At 41.8% G+C, this 19,897-nt stretch overlaps 1 protein-coding gene across 4 annotated transcripts in view; it reads right to left on the bottom strand.

Moving 5' to 3' along the window:
- Window positions 1–5,596: 5,596 nt before the first annotated feature.
- LOC121553595 (serum response factor) overlaps window positions 5,597–19,897 on the bottom strand; it is a 63,996-nt gene continuing 49,695 nt past the window's right edge. Inside the window, exons 4-8 of one of the 4 annotated variants that reach the window (XM_041866842.2) lie at window positions 9,397–9,558; window positions 8,703–8,804; window positions 8,282–8,437; window positions 7,732–7,833; window positions 5,597–6,447 (exon numbers count right to left, since the gene is read on the bottom strand). In XM_041866842.2, the coding sequence (XP_041722776.1) occupies window positions 6,410–6,447; window positions 7,732–7,833; window positions 8,282–8,437; window positions 8,703–8,804; window positions 9,397–9,558 (560 nt within the window). In that variant the 3' untranslated portion in view covers window positions 5,597–6,409. Of the gene's footprint in view, window positions 6,448–7,731; window positions 7,834–8,239; window positions 8,438–8,702; window positions 8,805–9,396; window positions 9,559–19,897 lie in introns of all 4 variants that reach the window. The other 3 variants (XM_041866839.2, XM_041866840.2, XM_041866838.2) reach the window with 3 other exon arrangements.

Here is a 19,897-nt window from a genome sequence, read left to right on the forward strand (position 1 = left end):
TGATCATTTTAAAAGGCTAATTCATCATTAGAAAACCCTTTTGCAGTTATGTTAGCACAGCTGAAAACTGTTGTGCTGATTTTTCTTCTGAAACTCGTCAGTCTATTCTTGTTCTGAGAAATGAAGGCCATTCTATGCGAGAAATTGACAAGAAACTGAAGATCTCGAACAGCGCTGTGTACTACTCTGATTTTTCTTCTGAAACTCGTCAGTCTATTCTTGTTCTGAGAAATGAAGGCCATTCTATGCGAGAAATTGACAAGAAACTGAAGATCTCGAACAGCGCTGTGTACTACTCCCTTCACAGAACAGCGCAAACTGGCTCTAACCAGAATAGAAAGAGGAGTGGGAGGCCCCGGTGCACAACTGAGCAAGAGGACAAATACATTAGTGTCTAGTTTGAGAAACAGGCATCTCACAGGTCCTCAACTGGCAGCTTCATTAAATAGTACCGGCAAAACACCAGTCTCAACAGTGAAGAGGCGACTCCGGAATGCTGACCTTCTAGGCAGAGTTGCAAAGAAAAAGCCATATCTCAGACTGCCTATCTTAATATTTTATTTTTATTGGCCGGTCTGAGATATGGCTGTTTCTTTGCAACTCTGCCTAGAAGGTCAGCATCCCGGAGTCGCCTCTTCACTGTTGACGTTGATGTCCTCTTGCTCAGTTGTGCACCGGGGCCTCCCACTCCTCTTTTTATTCTGGTTAGAGCCAGTTTGCGCTGTCCTGTGAAGGGAGTAGTACACAGCGTTGTAGGAGATCTTCAGTTTCTTGGCAATTTCTCTTCTTTAATCAGCACAACAGTTTTCAGCTGTGCTAACATAATTGCAAAAGGGTTTTCTAATGATCAATTAGCCTTTTAAAATGATAAACTTGGATTAGCAAACACAACATGCCATTGGAACACAGGACTGATGGTTGCTGATAATGGGCCTCTGTACGCCTATGTAGATATTCCATACAAAATCAGCAGTTTCCATCTACAATAGCCATTTACAAGATTAACAATGTCTACACTGTATTTCTGATCAATTTGATGTTATTTTAATGGACCAATAAATTGCTTTTCTTTTGAAAACAAGGACGTTTCTAAGTGACCCCAAACTTTTGAACGGTAGTGTATATCTGAATCTTTGCTTTGTTTTGGGAACTTCGTCGGCTTTTGAGGAAAGTGACACAGCTTTTTTCTCATTTTGCCTCTGTGACAATGTTATCGTTTAATACAGTAATCATTATTGCTGTTTCAAAATGTGTTCTGCTTCATTGTACACTTATGTTGTCTTTATCTGTACTACTGGCATGGCCGTCTTTCAGCGATCTTACATTGAACACATTTTCTACGTGTTATTAATTACGTGTTTATTTATAAGAGGTCATCTTAATTTTGGGGTTGGGAGGTCCTCAAAGTGATCATATTACATCATTAATTCTGTCTTGGTTAGCTTACACAGTGGCATGTAGGCCTACATGTAAATGTATGTGAACACATTACAAGAATTTGATATGTTCCTTCATAAGCTACCATTTTATAAATGCAATTGGATACATAAAGTTTGTTCCGTAGAGGTATTTAATTTACCAGTAATATTGTTTTCCAGCATGGTCTTTGAGGATGCAGAGGAAAGGACTCCAATTAATGTGCCCTTAATGTAAAAAAAAAAAAAATTGATGGAGGACACTATTGTGTGGTGTGTAGATTAGAAGATCGTGTAACCAGGGTTACTTGCAAGTACCTGTTGGAGTAATTTTGTGGAGGTTGGACACTTACACTTCATTCTTTAATTGGTCTGAATTAGGGAACTACTTGACATAACCGGTGCTGGGGATGTGTTGCCTGTCTGAATGCTTTGGGTTTGTACATGGATGGTGTGCAGTGTGTGTGTGGTTGTGTTATAGGGGATGAATGTGTGTGAATGCTTGCTGTAGTACGCAGGCAGGCTGGATGAGTCTCAGTGAGGTCAGGAGTTGAAATACTCAACATTTGCCGGGACACTGAACTGATCTGGTGTTCCTGCTAAGTTACCATAGCAAGTTGGCTTCTGGATGTTCTGGTTGTCCACCCTATTCAGCACCTGGGGGGTATGTCACAAAATAGGATCAACTTGTTAGCCAGCTAACTTGTTTGAATGTTCTGGATAACTTTCTAGGAAGGATATGCTTGATATTTATATGAATTGATTCAACCAACAACCCATTTTGCAGTTTAGCTTTATTAATGAACCAGATAATGCGTTATTTCATGTTTATTAAAGTTAGCTCTCTAACTTGGTTGGCCTGCTTTGTAGTATACCCCTCTTACCTAATTATGCAAACGTTTGCATGAAATCAGATTTGCACATTGTCTTCATTCTTGTTCATATGTTGTACATATACCAATACTAAAAAGCTTTTTTAGTTTTCAATTTGTTTTTGTATCATGAACCAAAAAAATTATTAGGATGTACCTTTCAGGAGTGACTAGTCTACTTTAATGGAAGAAAGACTTGTTTTTTATTCTTAATCATGCAAAAATGTTATCAATGTTTCCAACCTTTCTGTACCTGTGTATATAGGCTATATGTGTACAATGGCAATAGTAATATTGCCGGGTGTAAATGCATGCATATCATTTATTGTAATGAGGAAAGCAGCAGCTCTCTCCTAGCCTAGTCCCAGATCTGTTTGTGCTGTCTGGCCAACTCCTATGGCCATTGTCACACTAATGACCATAGGAGTTGGGAAGACTGCACAAAGATCAGGGACCAGGCTCTCTTCCCATCCATGATGATTTCTTAGCTGTCAGCACTTTGCTCCTCTTCTGAAGACACTGACAGGGAAATACAATGATGCCTTACTTCACACTATGACGTTAATGGTTTCACTGCTTGGCTTGGGTTTGTTTGTTACACATAGGATGCTCTATTTGTGAAAGGCGTACAGGGCTTGTATTTCCTTGTCTGGGTGCAAGAGTCTAGTATTATTCAAAAAAAACTGACGCCAACTTAATTTTCCTGTTATGTATCCGCTTAGACCAATCACTGTATATCTTTGGTAAACATGTTTGCTGCATTTAATTGTTAACCTCCATTGCTGCTTAAAACTGGGTGTGAAATGGTTTATGTTTTTTGACTTTTTCATGACCAGTATGATTTATTCTGTGATTTAGTGCAATGGTATTTAAATGTAAGATAAGTTGCATGCTCATTCCTCATCATGCCTCTTGATGCTTATGATCAGTGTTTTGAAAGTGACTATCGCTGACAGGTGGGTTCTTTTCTGCAGTTCCTCTCACACACTCAGGGGCATCACGTCTTCATTCTCATCTGCCATTTCTGCTTTTTGCCTGCTACTTTTCGGTGTGTATGAGAAATCATACAGGACATTATGGCTTTGTTTAACATTTTCCGTCCCCAATAAAAAGTAGCTTTATTCATCAAGTTGTTTGGTTGTTATTGCTGAATCAAGTTGGATTATGGACAAAATACATAAGGTTTAATTAGTTTTTATTAAAAAAAGTTTTGTACATATGGTGACATTTAGATTCAAAAGTACGAAAAGAAAACAACTGCACAAAATAACCATTTATATATTTTCCCATGACTGCACTTCCATTTATTCATAATCTCCTTAAAAAGTAAAAATTAGGTTGTTGAGATCCATTAGAAGGATCTGAGTATCTGATATAACAAGAAGTGTCAACTTCTAACCCACAAGACTTTGGCCGGGATTCAATCCAAAACCACGCTATAGCGCGCTTGACATTAAAGATCATTTCCAATTGAGCGGTCGAAATCTGCACCGTTGATCTTGAATGCGATCTCCGCGAACGCAGTAACATTGCCTTTAAAAGCCGCAATGTCTACAAACACCATCGGCTTGAATCCCGGCCTTTGATTGCAAATTCAAAAAAACTAAAAAATCTACGCATTGCATGACCCTACTCAATACATTGTCAGCCCAGTCCATCCATCCATACGCAAAAAAACTGACTTTTCATCAAGATTCCACTGACTGGTGAAACAAATTCCTGGGATGGGCGAAATACAACAATGACAGTTTTCATGTACAGTATAAGCTAAGGTCCAAGGCTCTTGCTTGATGGTTTGCAGAATAAACAGTTGTTTCAATTCCCTTCATGAGAACGTAAACCCACAACTATGAAAAAGAGAGGCACTGTGGTAGAAAGAAAGAAAATGGTGCTCTCACTACCCCCAATCCACCTTGGTAAAGTGGGTCCTAACTGGGTTTAATATTCCATTATTTCTCCAAATAAATACTATGAAGTGACACTTGATGGATATAAGGGCTTCCTTTAAAACTTGTAGGGGGTTAACAGTAAACAGTACATTTTTGAATTACCCTTTAAAACCTCACTATTCTTCATGAGCACAGTTAAACCAAACATTTTAATTCCTAAGAAAATCCCAGTATAGTATGTTTAAATGGTTCAGAGGCAATATAATGACATTGTATAGATTTATTGATTGATTGATCGATCAACCATGTTATAAGCAGACCTGGGTTCAAATACTTAAGTTGTGCTTGATTGAGCCTGCCTGTTCTGATGGAACCAATATAAAAGTCCCAAAAGTACAAACCCCACCCACCTAACATAATTAAGCGTATTATATAATACATGAATCCAGGTATGGTTATAAGGAAACAAACCCTTCATACAGTACTGACACCCAGAGCATAGACCCTTTTGTATTTCAGCTAAATGAGAATAGCAGAAAACCATTAAAGTTCAGTGTTTTATCCTGGCATTATGTCCAATTCTTAACCGACACAGGAGCTTGCCAGTGCCCTGCTCACAACTGCCCAGACTAGCAAAAATAACAGTAGCCTACATGGCCATGCAGACACAGTCCTTGGCCACAACACTGTGACTGGCAAGGAGGTCATTGTGGTTCACTCTAAAAAGACATCACTAAGGAAAACGCATTTCTTCACCCCCGTCATTGTCAGTTGTTTGGCACAAGCTGGCTTGTATTTCACAACGCAGGATCATTACCTTATCCATTTTTACCAGAATATATTATACGCTTCAGAATATATGATCTAGTAAGGTCAGTTGGCCAACTCGTTGATCCTGCTTTAAGAAATAGCCCTCAGGAAAACGTCAACAAATATCCAGCGTCTTTCTCTGACTTGTAAATAATAAACTTGTAAAGAACTCCCATCCGCATTTATAAATCAACATAATATGTACGTATATTACATTAATTTACACAGTGTACAAACCATTAAGAACACCTTTCTAATATTGAATTGAACCCCCACCCCCTCCCCCCTCAGAACAGCCTCAATTCGTCGGGGCATGGACTCTACAAGGTGTCGAAAGCGTTCCACAGTGATGCTGGCCCATGTTGACTCCAATGCTTCCCACAGTTGTGTCAAGTTGGCTGGATGTCCTTTGGGTGGTGGACCATTCTTGATACACAGGTGAAACTGTTGAGTGTGAAAAACTCAGCAGCGTTGCAGTTCTTGACACAAACCGGAGCGCCTGGCACATACTCCCATACCCCGTTCAAAGGCACTTAAATATATTGTCTTGCCCATTCACCCTCTGAATGGCACACACACAATCCATGTCTCAATTGTATCAAGGCTTCAAATCCTTCTTTAACCTTTCTCCTCACCTTCATCTACACTGATTGAAGTGGATTTAACAAGTGACATCAATAAGAGACCATCGCGTTCACCTGGATAGTGTATGTCATGGAAAGAGCAGGTGTTCATAATGTTTTGTACACTCAGTGTACATGGTGTGTAAATAATTAATTATATATGCAAATTAGTTGCATATACAAAACTACATATAAAACAACTACATGCCATCGCACAAACAGGCTAAAAATACAATTTGATTCAATTTAAAAAATAATTATGTACATTTACAAATGTCTAACCTCAAAGTCCCCCATACCCTTCCCATTTATAAATCCCACGTTTGCACATATACACACACGCATGCATTCTCGTGCACAAACACACCCACACACACAAACATTCACACACATGAAGGTCTCTTTGGCTGACGTGTGGAGCCGCAGCACCTGCATCGTGTGCACTTGACAAATAATTACAGATAAAAAAAATAAAAATACATACAAGGTGATCCAAAAGGAGGATGTAGTGAATATTTCAATTCCTTCCTATGCTTTAGTGAATGAATACATACGTATTTTCAAACATCTACTCACATACAAGGGTTAGCGACACACATACCCTTCCGTGCGTGTGCACACTTACAGTATTTGACTGTAAATGCAACACACAGAGGTGTAAAATGAAATGCTGATGGAAGGCATCAATAAATAGAGGTCTGTCTGTCTGTCTGGCCGGTTTCCCTGGGCCTCAGTGTGTCCGTCAGTCGTTCTTAGTGTTCTGTGGGGTGTCCAGGTTGACCACCTGTAGCTCTGTCAGGTTACTGCTGCTGCCGCTCGACTGCTGACCAATCACCATCTGCAACACAGCACATCAACATCAGCATGCGCCACTGAAGACCAATCAAAGTCAAATAAAATTAAAGTGACATGAGAGAGAAGAGAGAACATAATTCTATGCTCAGCATGGGTCCACCACAGATAGAACAATGAGCCAGATGTTTCACCGGATGTAACTTATAAGTCTGTACTGTGTAAATGTACTCCCGAGTGGCGCAGTGGTCTAAGGCTGTGCCACTAGAGATCCTGGTTCGAATCCAGGCTCTGTCGTAGCCGGCCGCGACCGTCCAGGGTAGGGGAGGGAATGGCCGGCAGGGATGTAGCTCAGTTGGTAGAGCATGGTGTTTGCAACGCCAGGGTTGTGGGTTCGCTTCCCACGGGGGGGCCAGTATGAAAAATAAAACTAAGTCACTCTGGATAAGAGCGTCTGCTAAATGACAAATGTAAATAAATCTGAAGCATTCGGTTGGCATTTCCACTCAGCACCAAATATGGTAATGAGAGGAAGCCCAGTGGCCGGCAGTGGAAGAAGATGGATTTTGCCCGACATTCTGCGAATGTTCTCATCGATGAAACAGTTGATCTCAATACAGTTTTCTGTTCCCAAAACTAGAATCTGTTATGAACAGAGTGGACTAAGTTTTGTAGACTTTACCCTTTGCCAAAGTTTTTTAAAATTGCGTTGTTTAGGAGTGCAAGGGCGAATTGAGTTATTGCACGCGCACTTGACAGAGTAGGCGTTTCCCCAACGAAAATATGCTAATACATGCTAGAACGCAGCAATAGGATCTCACTAGCTCGTGTTTGGCTCTGCCCACCTCCTTGCTTGTTCTGCCCACTATGATTAATTTAATAATTAGATAAGAAAGCTTTTTCTAAAAGTATCACTTTGCGCGAGTTTGGTCATTTGTGTTGTTACTGTGTACTGTACCTATTGTACTCTGTGAAACACAATGGTTTATATTCTGTTCCTAAACTTTAGTCATTCACTCACACAAAAACCTCTATAAAAAGCCAATCTGTTGAAATCTCAATCTTGCGTGACTTTCTCAATAAAAATAAAAAAAGTATTCCAAATAATATGTGGCTTTCAATAATTTTCCATGCTGTACTGGGGTTGGGGGATGTTTGTGCTTTGCTTGTGTCAAGTGTTGTCCAAATGTCATAGGACTAATATCATCCACGTAACAGTACAGGAGGCAGGCCAAACCCTCTCCCTCCACAGTGATAAACAGTGCTCTGTCCGGATGCATTAGTGGAGGTCAGTGGCATGCTGGTTGCAGAGAGAATATGAGAGTTTCACTTGTAAAATGTAGGTCTTGCCGTACTGGGTGTAGCTGCACTGCAGAAACCGGGATCTGCATGGTGCCTGAGGGTGCCGTAAGGAATACCTGAGGGACAGCACCTAGCCAGAGAGAGACGGACACAAACAAACATGAAGAACACAGCCCTCTCATCTAAACTAACATTTTACCACTGAATATATACAGAGACTATGTGCATGCTGTGTAGGCTATACCTCCGGACTTTGGGTCGGGGTCAAAGCCTGTCGTAGTCAACCTCCTGACTATGTAGCTATATTCATACCAGACCTGGGTTCAAACAGTATGCGTTTTCATCCTTTGAGCATTTGATTAAGCCTGCCAGGAATGCCAGATAGGATAGGTTGCACTTTTGGGAGCATTTCATAGGTTCCAAGCTCAATCCACCCAGCTAAAAAATATTTTAAAGAAAAAAATACTAATTGAACCGAGGTCTGAATCATACATCAATCAACCTCCCCCATTAACCCACAGCCGGTGTAGTCTCACCTGCGTCCCAGCGTAGCCTACTGTAGTCAAGCGTTGTCTCACCTGTGTCCTGGCCCTGTCCGTGGGACACCTGCATGGCTGAGGGGCCCTGGGAAAAGGCGTTGAGCACATCACTGGACGCGTACATCACTGTGTGGGGGCTGGTGTACATCATATGACCCGCCATGGACGTGGGCACAGACGACGTGACGATGGTCGCTGGGGGAGTGGTGGGTGGAAAAAATATATTAGTGTGTGAGACAAAGTGAGAAGAGACATTGCCCACCAGATGGCACTGTATCACTGAGGATAAAGTCAATTCTGTTCAACTAAAGTTGACCCCTCATAACAGTATTGTAGACTATAACCTTCCACCCACTCAGCTCACTCAGAGAGATAAGTTAGACTTACGTTAGACTATGGACACAGCTCATCACACATAACCAGGTTTTGTACAGCCCTGTGTTAAACAGAGGAGAGTTACCAGTGGAGACAGTCGAGGTCTGGGAGATCTCCGAGCTGCTGTCGTTGGTGTGTGTGGCGGGGTGCACCTGGATGGCCTGCAGCTGCTGGTTCATCCCTCCCCCTGGAGGGGAACAGGCAACACAAAACAGCTGATCACTCACCTGTACACTATTCTAATTTTACTGTCAGAACTCTTATAAATGGTAGGAATATTAGTTTGCCCAATACAGTTTTGGACATGGTTTCATACACTCAACTAAAGTTAATGCCTGCCTCATGCCCGTTATCCCTTGTACATACCCCTCTGCAGCCACAGACAGACAGACAAGTCTCCCTATTTCTTCCCAGAGCACAAATCAGACCATGACTAACTACATCCACACCAATAAAACATGAATACCAGTCCTTTATCGAAATATGTAGCAAGGCCTCTACCCAATTCCCCCCGCTTACAATACAATTTCAAATCAAATGTGTTTTATAAAGCCCACAAGACACCGGCCTTATCATCCCACGAATCTCAAAAAACACAACTGGGGGCAGGGCCTTCTCTTACAGAGCTTCGGGATGCCCGCTTATCCATTAATATAGGAAGGGGAGGATAAGGGCCCTGCGTTTCTGTAGCACACATCTTACATCCAGCACCGAACTTACAGGACTGCGCCAGGTTCTAGTGGTGGGCAAAACTAATCTCTTTCTCCCGACAGACTGACCTAGGGAGACTGCAGCGGGGAATCGAAAGACAGCCTGCTGGCCCTGCTGTGTCAGTTGCGATGCGGTGAGCGTCTGGCCCCGCTGCCCCGAGATGGCCAGGGACTGCTGGTGCAGCTGGCTGAGCGGAATGGTGGGGGTGCCGGGGGGGAGAGGAGTGCCTGCTGCAGGAGGGAAAAAAGGAGGAGTTAAACAGGGGGAGGGTGTTGCAGAGAGAGAGAGAGAAGAGAGAGAAGAGAGAGAGAGGCCCCCAAGCTGCCCTTCAGCCTGCTGTCATAATGGGAGAGAAAGATCTGCTACTCGGCACCCAGAACAACATCTCTGCGCTACTCAGTCGGTCAGCCACACTGTCACTACATGCAGACATCACCCGGCAACAACAAGGGTAATAATTTAAAATGTCAGTGACTGCAACACTACATGACATAAGTATCCCTAAGCTTTATTTCCCAGTATTACATGGCTGTAATAGCAGCTACCATTTCATGCCTTAAATTGCTGGTAGTTTTTACCAGTAGACCTGGACCTCCTGTACTAATTTGATCTTTTTTAATATCAATATTCAGTCAGAGCAATACAATGAATTTATGGCAATGCAAATAAACAGTATCTAAGACGCCTTTCTAAAAATGATTATTGAGGAATCACAATAGCCAGCTTATATTACACAGATTTCAAAAATGCAAAACCAGAACATGTACAAATGCCTTCCTTGTGGTTGGTGGGCTACCTACAGATCCAGATAGATAGCAAATCCTATTACAAGGGGCACGTCTGGCTCCAAAGCACTCTGTCTGAGCCGGGGCTCCATGAATTAGTAAGAAATTATCATTTCAGAATGAGCTGCCTAATCTTCATTGAATATTCTTTAACAATTATAGGCAGAGATCGGCAGCCCTCTCCGCGATAGCCATTGTGCTGGATCTCCTAATTATTCCTCTCCTAAAATGAAAATCAAAGGCATGAGCCCATAGGATGTAGATGTTTCCTTCCTGGATACTGGGGCTTTGTAATTTACATTTACATTTTAGTCATTTAGCAGACGCTCTTATCCAGACCGACTTACAGTTAGTGAGTGCATACATTTTCATACTGGCCCCCCGTGGGAAACGAACCCACAACCCTGGCATTGCAAGCGCCATGCTCTACCAACTGAGCTACAGGGGACTATAATACATGTAAAATATAACCAAGCTGAAAGGGCTTCCTGGAGATGTGAAACGCGGCAAAATGTAAACAGCTGTTGAAGTGGAGACGCAAGTCACGCTACTGCCACGAACCACCTCGACGTCATGGCAAGATGATTCAAATTGAAATCATGTTGACGGACCAGATCTGGGTTCAAATACATGCTTATTCAAGTATTTGTATTTGAAATACTTATTTTCTGTGTATTTGATTATTTTTTAAATAATTTGACCAAATCAACGAATTCTATTTGAAGTATTTGAAAGTATTTTCAAATTATTTCCTATAAATACCATTTGAAACTATTTTGAAATACTTTTCAAATACCCTAGAACCTAACAGAAATGCATGGGAGTAATGTTCCCTCCAAAAAAGTTTGGCTTGAGCAAATTTGAGGTCTGCTAATCGCAAACTTGAACGTTGTGAAAATTCTGTGCAACTTCCAGCTCGCATTTAGTGTGAACACTGAGGCTGTACCCGCTTTAAGTTACAGTTTTAACAGTGGCCATGTAGGCTACTGTGGCTATTTGATCATAATGTAGGCCTACCAGAGAGGCCTACCATAAAAAAACAATGGAGAAAATGCATCCCATAACATTTTAACACGGAAATAGCTGTTCTATCATTCAGCCTACAGTAGCAGCCAATGTGTGGTGTTCAATGTAGGCCTACATTCCATGAGACTTTTGAAAAAAACATGCAGGGCTTGACATTAACCTGTTTATCCACTTGTCCTTCAGACAAGGAGGTGTCCGAAAATGTTGTTGTGTTGTTTGCTGCAAGAAACCACACAAAATAAAATGCATTATTATTCCCATACCATTATTACAGAGAATCAGACAAATTATGCTACCCTCTGCATATTGGCTACTCAAAATACTCGCTTTTCAAAGACGCCTAGAAATGTACACGTTTTGTGCTCACTCCCCTATTGCTGACTACAAATTATCTATAACTGGGCTAATGACTCACTAACTAGCAAAGAATATTAACTAAATGTGCACACGTGGCTACATGCAGCCCTCGCTTTGATCTCAAAACAAGCGCATCTACTCACGACCGCTCATGCTGTAAACACAGTCCAGTTCAAAGTAAATGGCACAGATCCATATATGGCAATGGTCTATTTGCATATAGGCCTACTGTAGCTGTGATTGTTTATGCCACACAGGTCTGTGTACAGGCTGAGTAGTGCGTGTCAGTGCAATATAATCCTACTCCAATGCGTTCTGCCTACAACAAAATATCTTGCATAGTTCGTTTTGTTTCGGTATGTTGCATTGAAAGTGGCTAATATTGCATTGATTCGATCACAGTAAAGGGAAACTTTGATAGTGTTAACAGGGAAAACTCTAGAACAGTGGTGACCGATCACTTTCTGAGTCAAAATGCAAGCCGAGATCTACCGCTCAGATATTTATTTTTTTAACGTAAGCCTATGCAACATTAACCAATTAAAAACAGTACTGTAGCGATGACATTTTTGCAGTAGGCTATAGGCCCAATACATTATCACTGCATATTGGCATTGCTTGAATTGCCCTGCCAATGCATTGTTGTTCGTATAAAAACAATTGTGAGGCACAGCTGATTGAGCACACATTTAAATAATTTGCTTTTTAATTTTTATTTTACTGGGCTGATGTTGCCTGCATCTGATGGTCAGTCTCAGAGGAGGGACAGAGCAGCAGACTGAGGGTCCGCCTCTCAACATCCCTCCGCTCTCCCTTTCCTCTACTAACACTGACCAAAAAGGGACACAGTCTTCCAGCTGATGGGGGAAACTCGAGTCGTACCGCATTATCAATTTAAATGTTCAATCAATTGAGTTCTATTTTGCTAATTGTAGGCTACTGTCAAATTTTTTGCATCAATTTCATGATGTGTAGGCCTAACAATGATGTGCCAAGTATTCAATTTAGTGCATAGCCTAAGCATTAAAATAAGCCACCTCAATATTTGCAGCCATACAGTGCCTTTAGAAAGTATTCACACCCCTTGACTTTTTCCACGTTGTTGTATTACAGCCGGAATTTAAAATGGATTAAATTGAGATTTTGTGTTGCTGGCCTACACACAATACCCCATCATGTCAAAGTATGTTTTTAGAATTTTTTACAAATTAATTACAAATAATCAAGCTGAAATGTCTTGAGTCAATAAGTATTCAATCCCTTTGTTACGGCAAGCCTAAATAAGTTCAGGAGTAAAAAGGTGCTTAACAAGTCACATAATACTTTGCATGGACTCAATCTATGTGCAATAGTTTACCCCACACATACAATTATCTGTAAGGTCCCTCAGTCGAGCATTGAATTTCAAACACAGATTCAACCACAAACACCAGGGAGGTTTTCCAATGCCTCGCAAAAAGCAGACATCGAATATCCCTTTGAGCATGGTGAAGTTATTAATTACACTTTGGATGGTGTATCAATACACCCAGTCACTACAAAGATACAGGCGTCCTTCCTAACTCAGTTGCCAGAGAGGCAACTGAGTTAGGAAGGACGTTTAGTTTAGTTGCCTTCCTCTCTGGCAACTAAACTGAAATTAGGCGACTATTAGAATTTTAGCAACCAGGAAATGGCGGAGCGATTCCTGCATATTCCACCTTTAAAACAGTTAAGAGTTTAATGGCTGTGACAAAACAGAGGATGGATCAACAACACTGTAGTTACTCCACAATACTAACCTAAATGACAGAGTGAAAAGAAGGAAGCCTGTACAGAATAAAAATATTCCAAAACATGCATCCTGTTTGCAATAAGGCACTAAAGTAAACCTGTAAAAAATGTGACTAAGAGATTAACTTTATGTCCTGAATACAAAGCGTAATGTTGGGGGCAAATCCAATACAACACGTCACTGAGTACCACACTTCATATTTTCAAGCATGGTGGTGGCTGCATCATGTTATGGGTATGCTTGTCATCGGCAAGGACTAGAGAGTTTTTCAGGATAAAAATAAATGGAATAGAGCTAAGCATAGGCAAAATCCTAGAGGAAAACCTGGTTTAGTCTGTTTTCCAACAGACACTAGGAGACAAATTCACCTTTCAGCAGGACAATAACCTAAAACACAAGGCCAAATATACACAAGTTGCTTACCAAGACGACATTGAATGTTCCTGAGTGGCCTAGTAACAGTTTTGACTTAAATCAGCTTGTAAATCTATGGCAATACTTGAAAATGGCTGTCTAGCAATGATCAACAACCAACTTGACAGAGCTTGAATAATTATTTTAAGAATAATGTGCAAATATGGTGCAAACCCAGCTGTACAAAGCTCTTAGAGACTTACCCAGAAAGATTCACAGCTGTAATCGCTGCCAAAGGTGATTCTAACGTATTGACTCAGGGGTGTGAATACTTATGGAAATTAGATATTTCTGTATTTCATTTTCAATAAATTAGCAAAATAATTCAAAAAACATGTTTTCACTTTGTCATTACATTTTAGTCATTTAGCAGACGCTCTTATCCAGAGCGACTTACATGAGCAATTAGGGTTAAGTGCCTTGCTCAAGGGCATATCGACAGATTTTTCACCTAGTCGGCTCGGGGATTAGAACCAGCGACCTTTCGGTTACTGGCACAACGCTCTTAATCACTAAGCTACCTGCCGCCCCATTATGTGGTATTGTGTGTAGATGGGTTCAGGCTGTAACACAAAATGTGGAATACGTCAAGGGGTATGAATACTTTCTGAAGGCACTGTAGGTGATAATTCCTTTCTAGGAGCTGATCCATTGTCAGAATCTAATGTTAAGGTTACATTTGAATGGAGAACGCTGATCTAAGAGCAGCGCCACCTTTCTTTCGATCCTATCAGTATCGACATATGCTCTAACAACGCACGTTTTTAAGGTTCTCCCTACGTGATGTTTTGGGAAACACGTGATTTTTTCGGCCTTTATAGAAACGATGCATCGTTAAAACACGCATTTATGCAAAACATATGGATATCAATAGCTGCTTTAAATTAAGCACAAACCAGTTCCAGTGACTCAAAGTACTGAATAAGTTGGCTGAGTCCCCAGCCTCCCTCCAGTGTTTTACTTGTTGATGGCTACTTCCCACTAAGGGGACCTATGTCAACGTCTTTTGGACGTCTTTTTTTTTCTTCTTTGTTTGGTGCGGTCCGGACTAGCCTTGATTTCAACGTTCACAGACGGGACTCCCTAAAAACATGCCACTTCAATACTAGTAATTTTTTGTAGCAGGTTAGGAGAGCATTTTCGCTAACCTTAACCTAATTCCCGTAACCTGCTGCGTTACCTCTAACCTGCTGCGTATGTTCTCCTAACCTGTTACGAAAAAGTTGTAGCTGTAATGAAGTGGCGTGTTTTTAGGGAATCTCGTCTACAGACGTTTATTTTGTACTGGTCTGGACCAAATCTGAACCAATCATAGATGTCTATGTTTGGTTCAGATTTGGTCCGATTCGGACTGGCCTTGATTTGGCCCAAACAATGTTTGGTTCAGACTTGGTCTGGTCCAGACTGGACCAAATCTGAACCAATCATAGACATCTATGTTTGGACAGCATAAGTTTGGCCAGCACAGCACAGTTTACAGTTGTGGTCAAAAGTTTTGAGATTGACACAAGTATTGGTCTTCACAAAGTTCGCTGCTTCAGTGTTATGAGATATTTTTGTCAGATGTTACTATGGTATACTGAAGTATAATTATAAGCATTCCATAAGTGTCAAAGGCTTTTATTGACAATTACATTAAGTTTGTGCAAAGAGTCAATATTTGCAGTGTTGACCCTTCTTTTTCAAGACCTCTGCAATCCACCCTGGCATGCTGTCAATTAACTTCTGGGCCACATCCTGACTGATGGCAGCCCCTTCTTCCATAATCAATGCTTGGAGTTTGTCAGAATTTGTGGGTTTTTGTTTGTCCACCCGCCTCTTGAGGATCGACCACAAGTTCTCAATGGGATTAAGGTCTTGCCTTATAGCAAGGTGCTCCATCATGCTGGAAAAGGCATTGGTCATCACCAAACTGTTCTTGGATGGTTGGGAGAAGTTGCTCTCGGAGGATGTGTTGGTACTATTCTTTATTTATGGCTGTGTTCTCAAAATTGTGAGTGAGCCCACTCCCTTGGCTGAGAAGCAACCCCACACATGAATGGTCTCAGGATGCTTTACTGTTGGCATGACACAGGACTGATGGTAGCGCTCACCTTGTCTTCTCCGGACAAGGTGTTTTCCATATGCCCCAAACAATCGGAAAGGGGAATCATCCGAGAAAATGACTTTACCCCAGTCCTCAGCAGTCCAATCCCTGTACCTTTTGCAGAATATCAGTCTGTCCCTGATGTTTTTCCTGGAGAGAAGTGGCTTCTTTACTGCCCTTCTTGACAACAGGCCATCCTCCAAAAGTATTCGCCTCACTGTGCGTGCAGATGCACTCACACCTGCCTGCTGCCATTCCTGAGCAAGCTCTGCACTGGTGGTGCCCCGATCCCACAGCTGAATCAACTTTAGGAGACGGTCCTGGCGCTAGCTGGACTTTCTTGGGCGCCCTGACGCCTTCTTCACAACAATTGAACCTCTCTCCTTGAAGTTCTTGATGATCCGTAAAATGGTTGATTTAGGAGCAATCTTACTAGCAGCAATATCCTTGCCTGTGAAGCCCTTTTTGTGCAAAGCAATGATGACGACACGTGTTTCCTTGCAGGTAACCATGGTTAACAGAGGAAGAACAATGATTTCAAGCACCACCCTCCTTTTAAAGCTTCCAGTCTGTTATTCTAACTCAATCAGCATGACAGAGTGATCTCCAGCCTTGTCCTCGTCAACACTCTCACCTGTGTTAACGAGAGAATCACTGACATGATGGCAGCTGGTCCTTTTGTGGCAGGGCTGAAATGCAGTGGAAAATGTTTTTTGGGGGATTAAGTTCATTTTCATGGCAAAGAGGGACTTTGCAATTAATTGCAATTCATCTGATCACTCTTCATGACATTCTGGAGTATATGCAAATTGCCTTCATCAAAACTGAGGCAGCAGACTTTGTGGAAATTAGTATTTGTGTAACTTTTGACCACGACTGTAGTACAGTAGAGTGCAGTACATTACAGTACAAAAATGTAGAGAAAGTATTTTCAACTTTCATTCAGAACTGAAAATTAACCCGATTTCCATATTCAGAAAATACGTATTTTCAACGTCCGGAAAATACAATTTAAACTTTCATTCAGAACCTAAAATGACCTAAACTTCTACGTCTGGAAAATAAACCACATAGCCAAAAGTATATGGACACCCCTTCAAAGTAGTGGATTTGGCTATTTCAGTCACACCCGTTGCTGACAGGTGTATAAAATCGAGCACACAGCCATGCAATCTCCATAGACAAACATTGGCATTAGAATGGCCCGTACTGAAGAGTTCTCTGACTTTCAACGTGGCACTGTCATAGGATGCCACCTTTCCAACAAGTCAGTTCGCAAAATGTATGCCCTGCTAGAGCTGCCCCGGTCAACTATAAGTGCTGTTATTGTGAAGTGGAAACGTCTAGGAGCAACAACAGCTCAGTCGCAAAGTGGTAGGCCACACAAGCTCACAGAACAGGACTGCCAATGCTGAAGCGCATAAAAATTGTCTGTCCTTGGTTGCAACACTCACTACCGAGTTCCAAAATGCCTCTGGAAGCAACGTCAGCACAAAAACTGTTCGTCGGGAGCTTCATGAAATGGGTTTCCATGGCCGAGCAGCCGCACACAAGCCTACGATCACCATGCGCAATGCCAAGCGTCGGCTGGAGTGGTGTAAAGCTCGCCGCCATTAGACTCTGGAGCAGTGGAAACGCGTTCTCTGGAGTGATGAATCACGCTTCACCATGTGGCAGTCCAACAGACGAATCTCGGTTTGGCGGATGCCAGGAGAACGCTACCTGCTCGAATGCATAGTGCCAACTGTAAAGTCTGGTGGAAGAGGAATAATGGTCTGGGGCTGTTTTTCATGGTTCGGGCTAGGCCCCTTAGTTCCAGTGAAGGGAAATCTTAACACTACAGCATACAATGACATTCTAGACGAATCTGTGCTTCCAACTTTTTGGCAACAGTTTGGGGAAGGCCCTTTCCTGTTTCAGCATGACAATGCCCCTGTGCACAAAGGGAGGTCCATACAGAAATGGTTTGTCGAGATTGGTGTGGAAGAACTTGACTGGCCTGCACAGAACCCTGACCTCAACCCCATCGAACACCTTTGGAAATAATTGGAATGCCGACTGTGACCCAGACCTAATCGCCCAACATTAGTGCCCGACCTCACTAATGCTCGGGGCTGAATGGAAGCAAGTCCCTGCAGCAATGTTCCAACATCTAGTGGAAAGCCTTCCCAGAAAAGTGGATGCTGTTATAGCAACAAAGGGGGGACCAACTCCATATTAATGCCCATGATTTTGGAATTCGATGTTTGACGAGCAGGTGTCCACATATCTTTGGTAATGTAGTGTAGGTCTTTTAAACATAATTTTGCTTACTGGGTTCAGATCTTGTGGAACACACTGAAAAGTAACTTGACACTGTTGGTCAGTCAGCGCAAATTTGGATTAAAATGGCATGAAGAACATTGCATTGACAGAGGAGGGTTACTAAATTAATGCATCATAAGGTAAGGGCTAGAATTTGTTCTGGACGCTCGAACAGCGACGTGTCTTCGGTCTCGTGTGTTGATCTAGCGGTACCAAACTCCACGGTGAAGGAAGTTTCTGATTAACTTCACCAACACCGTGGAGCTGAGACCAGGCTTTGTGGAATCTAGCTCCGTCTGAATCGATTCACCCAAGGTAAAACATTTTTTTTTTTATGGAACGCCCACCTTGTACCTATGTTTGTCCTCAGTAGTTGCATGCCTTTCTTTGTTTGCTGAAATCCATACTTTTTCAATAAACGTTAATGAAATACCACCGACTAATTCCTTGTTGAGATTAAATTGGCACATGCGGATTTGCACTGAGTTGCCATTTTAGCACAACAGCAATGAGCAAACAGTCATTGGTGGTATTTGATTAACGTTTATTGAAAAAGTATGGATTTCAGCAAACAAAGGCATGCAACTACAGAGGACAAACATAGGTACAAGGTGTGCGTTTCACAATAAAAAAATGTTTTAAGTATTGGCCTTGGGTGAAATGATGTAGTCGGAGTTTAGTCCGCTGGTGTTGATCTAGCTAATTACCTAGCTAGCTAGCTAGCAAGTGTACAGCCGATGCACTACTTGCATGTGCATTGTCAGGTTTAGATTCAACATAGCTAACGGTTTCAAGACAATTCATTTTATCATCTACAGTTTGTGTTCTGAGAGGCTGGTCTTGGTTGAGGAAATGTAGGCTAGCTAGCAGTGTTTGTGGTGAAACTGACATCTGGCTGCACACGTAGCTATCAAGCCAGTTTGACTGTATCATGCCGGAGTAGCTTGATGAGCAATGCCCATTGCATGTTTTATAAGTTAACAGTGTTTGGTGTTGACTATGAACTTTACTTAGCTAGCTAACTAGCTAGCAAAGCTTTATGGAAGAATGTAGCTAGCTAGGATATATTGTCAACATTGAGTTGTGGTTGGTGCATGATCTATACAGCTATGGTACAGTCTCGTTGGCTTGTAACTACTGGCTAGTTTGCTAGCTAACTGGCTATAATAGCAGCCAAGGACGTTCGCTAGCTTATTTGTTTGTGCTCTGATTTAGTTTACACAGATGACTTCAGCCATATGAAAAACCTTCCATAGCCAAATGTACCTAGCTAGCTAGTCTCCTTTGCTTGTAGCTTGCTTCAGCTGCCAGCCTGCTACTAGCTAGCTGCTGCTGTTGCGCAGCAACCGAGTTGTTGGTCCCTGTTTTAGAACTCTGATATTCGGGTGAAAATATGTTAGCATTGTTAGAAATGCTACAGAAAGGTTGTTGGTTCTTAATGGACTGAAATGTGCACATGAGAGCGATAAATTATAAACTTAATAAAAACTGTTGCACCTACAAACGTATTCAGTCCAAATGAATCCAAGTCTAATTGTCACCTTATGGACGCTGTAGCCTCGTTTTAATCCAACGTCTAGAATTTGAACCGGGTTTGGGCAAAAAAATTGTCTGATGACCCTAATGCTAACGACCCTGTCAAAAATCTGGTATAGTGATTCTCAGTAATGGCTGGACGGATCATGACGAGAGGTGGAAAGTTTGTTGTGTACCTCCAATCAAGTTGATTTGCGAAATTTCATCGACATTGGTGTCATATTAGCTTAGATATGATGGTAGGGAGATTTGAATTTAACATTGAGATTCAACCAATGCATATACCA

The sequence above is a fragment of the Coregonus clupeaformis genome, chromosome 37 (assembly GCF_020615455.1).
Source record: "Coregonus clupeaformis isolate EN_2021a chromosome 37, ASM2061545v1, whole genome shotgun sequence".
NCBI classification, from domain to species: domain Eukaryota; kingdom Metazoa; phylum Chordata; class Actinopteri; order Salmoniformes; family Salmonidae; genus Coregonus; species Coregonus clupeaformis.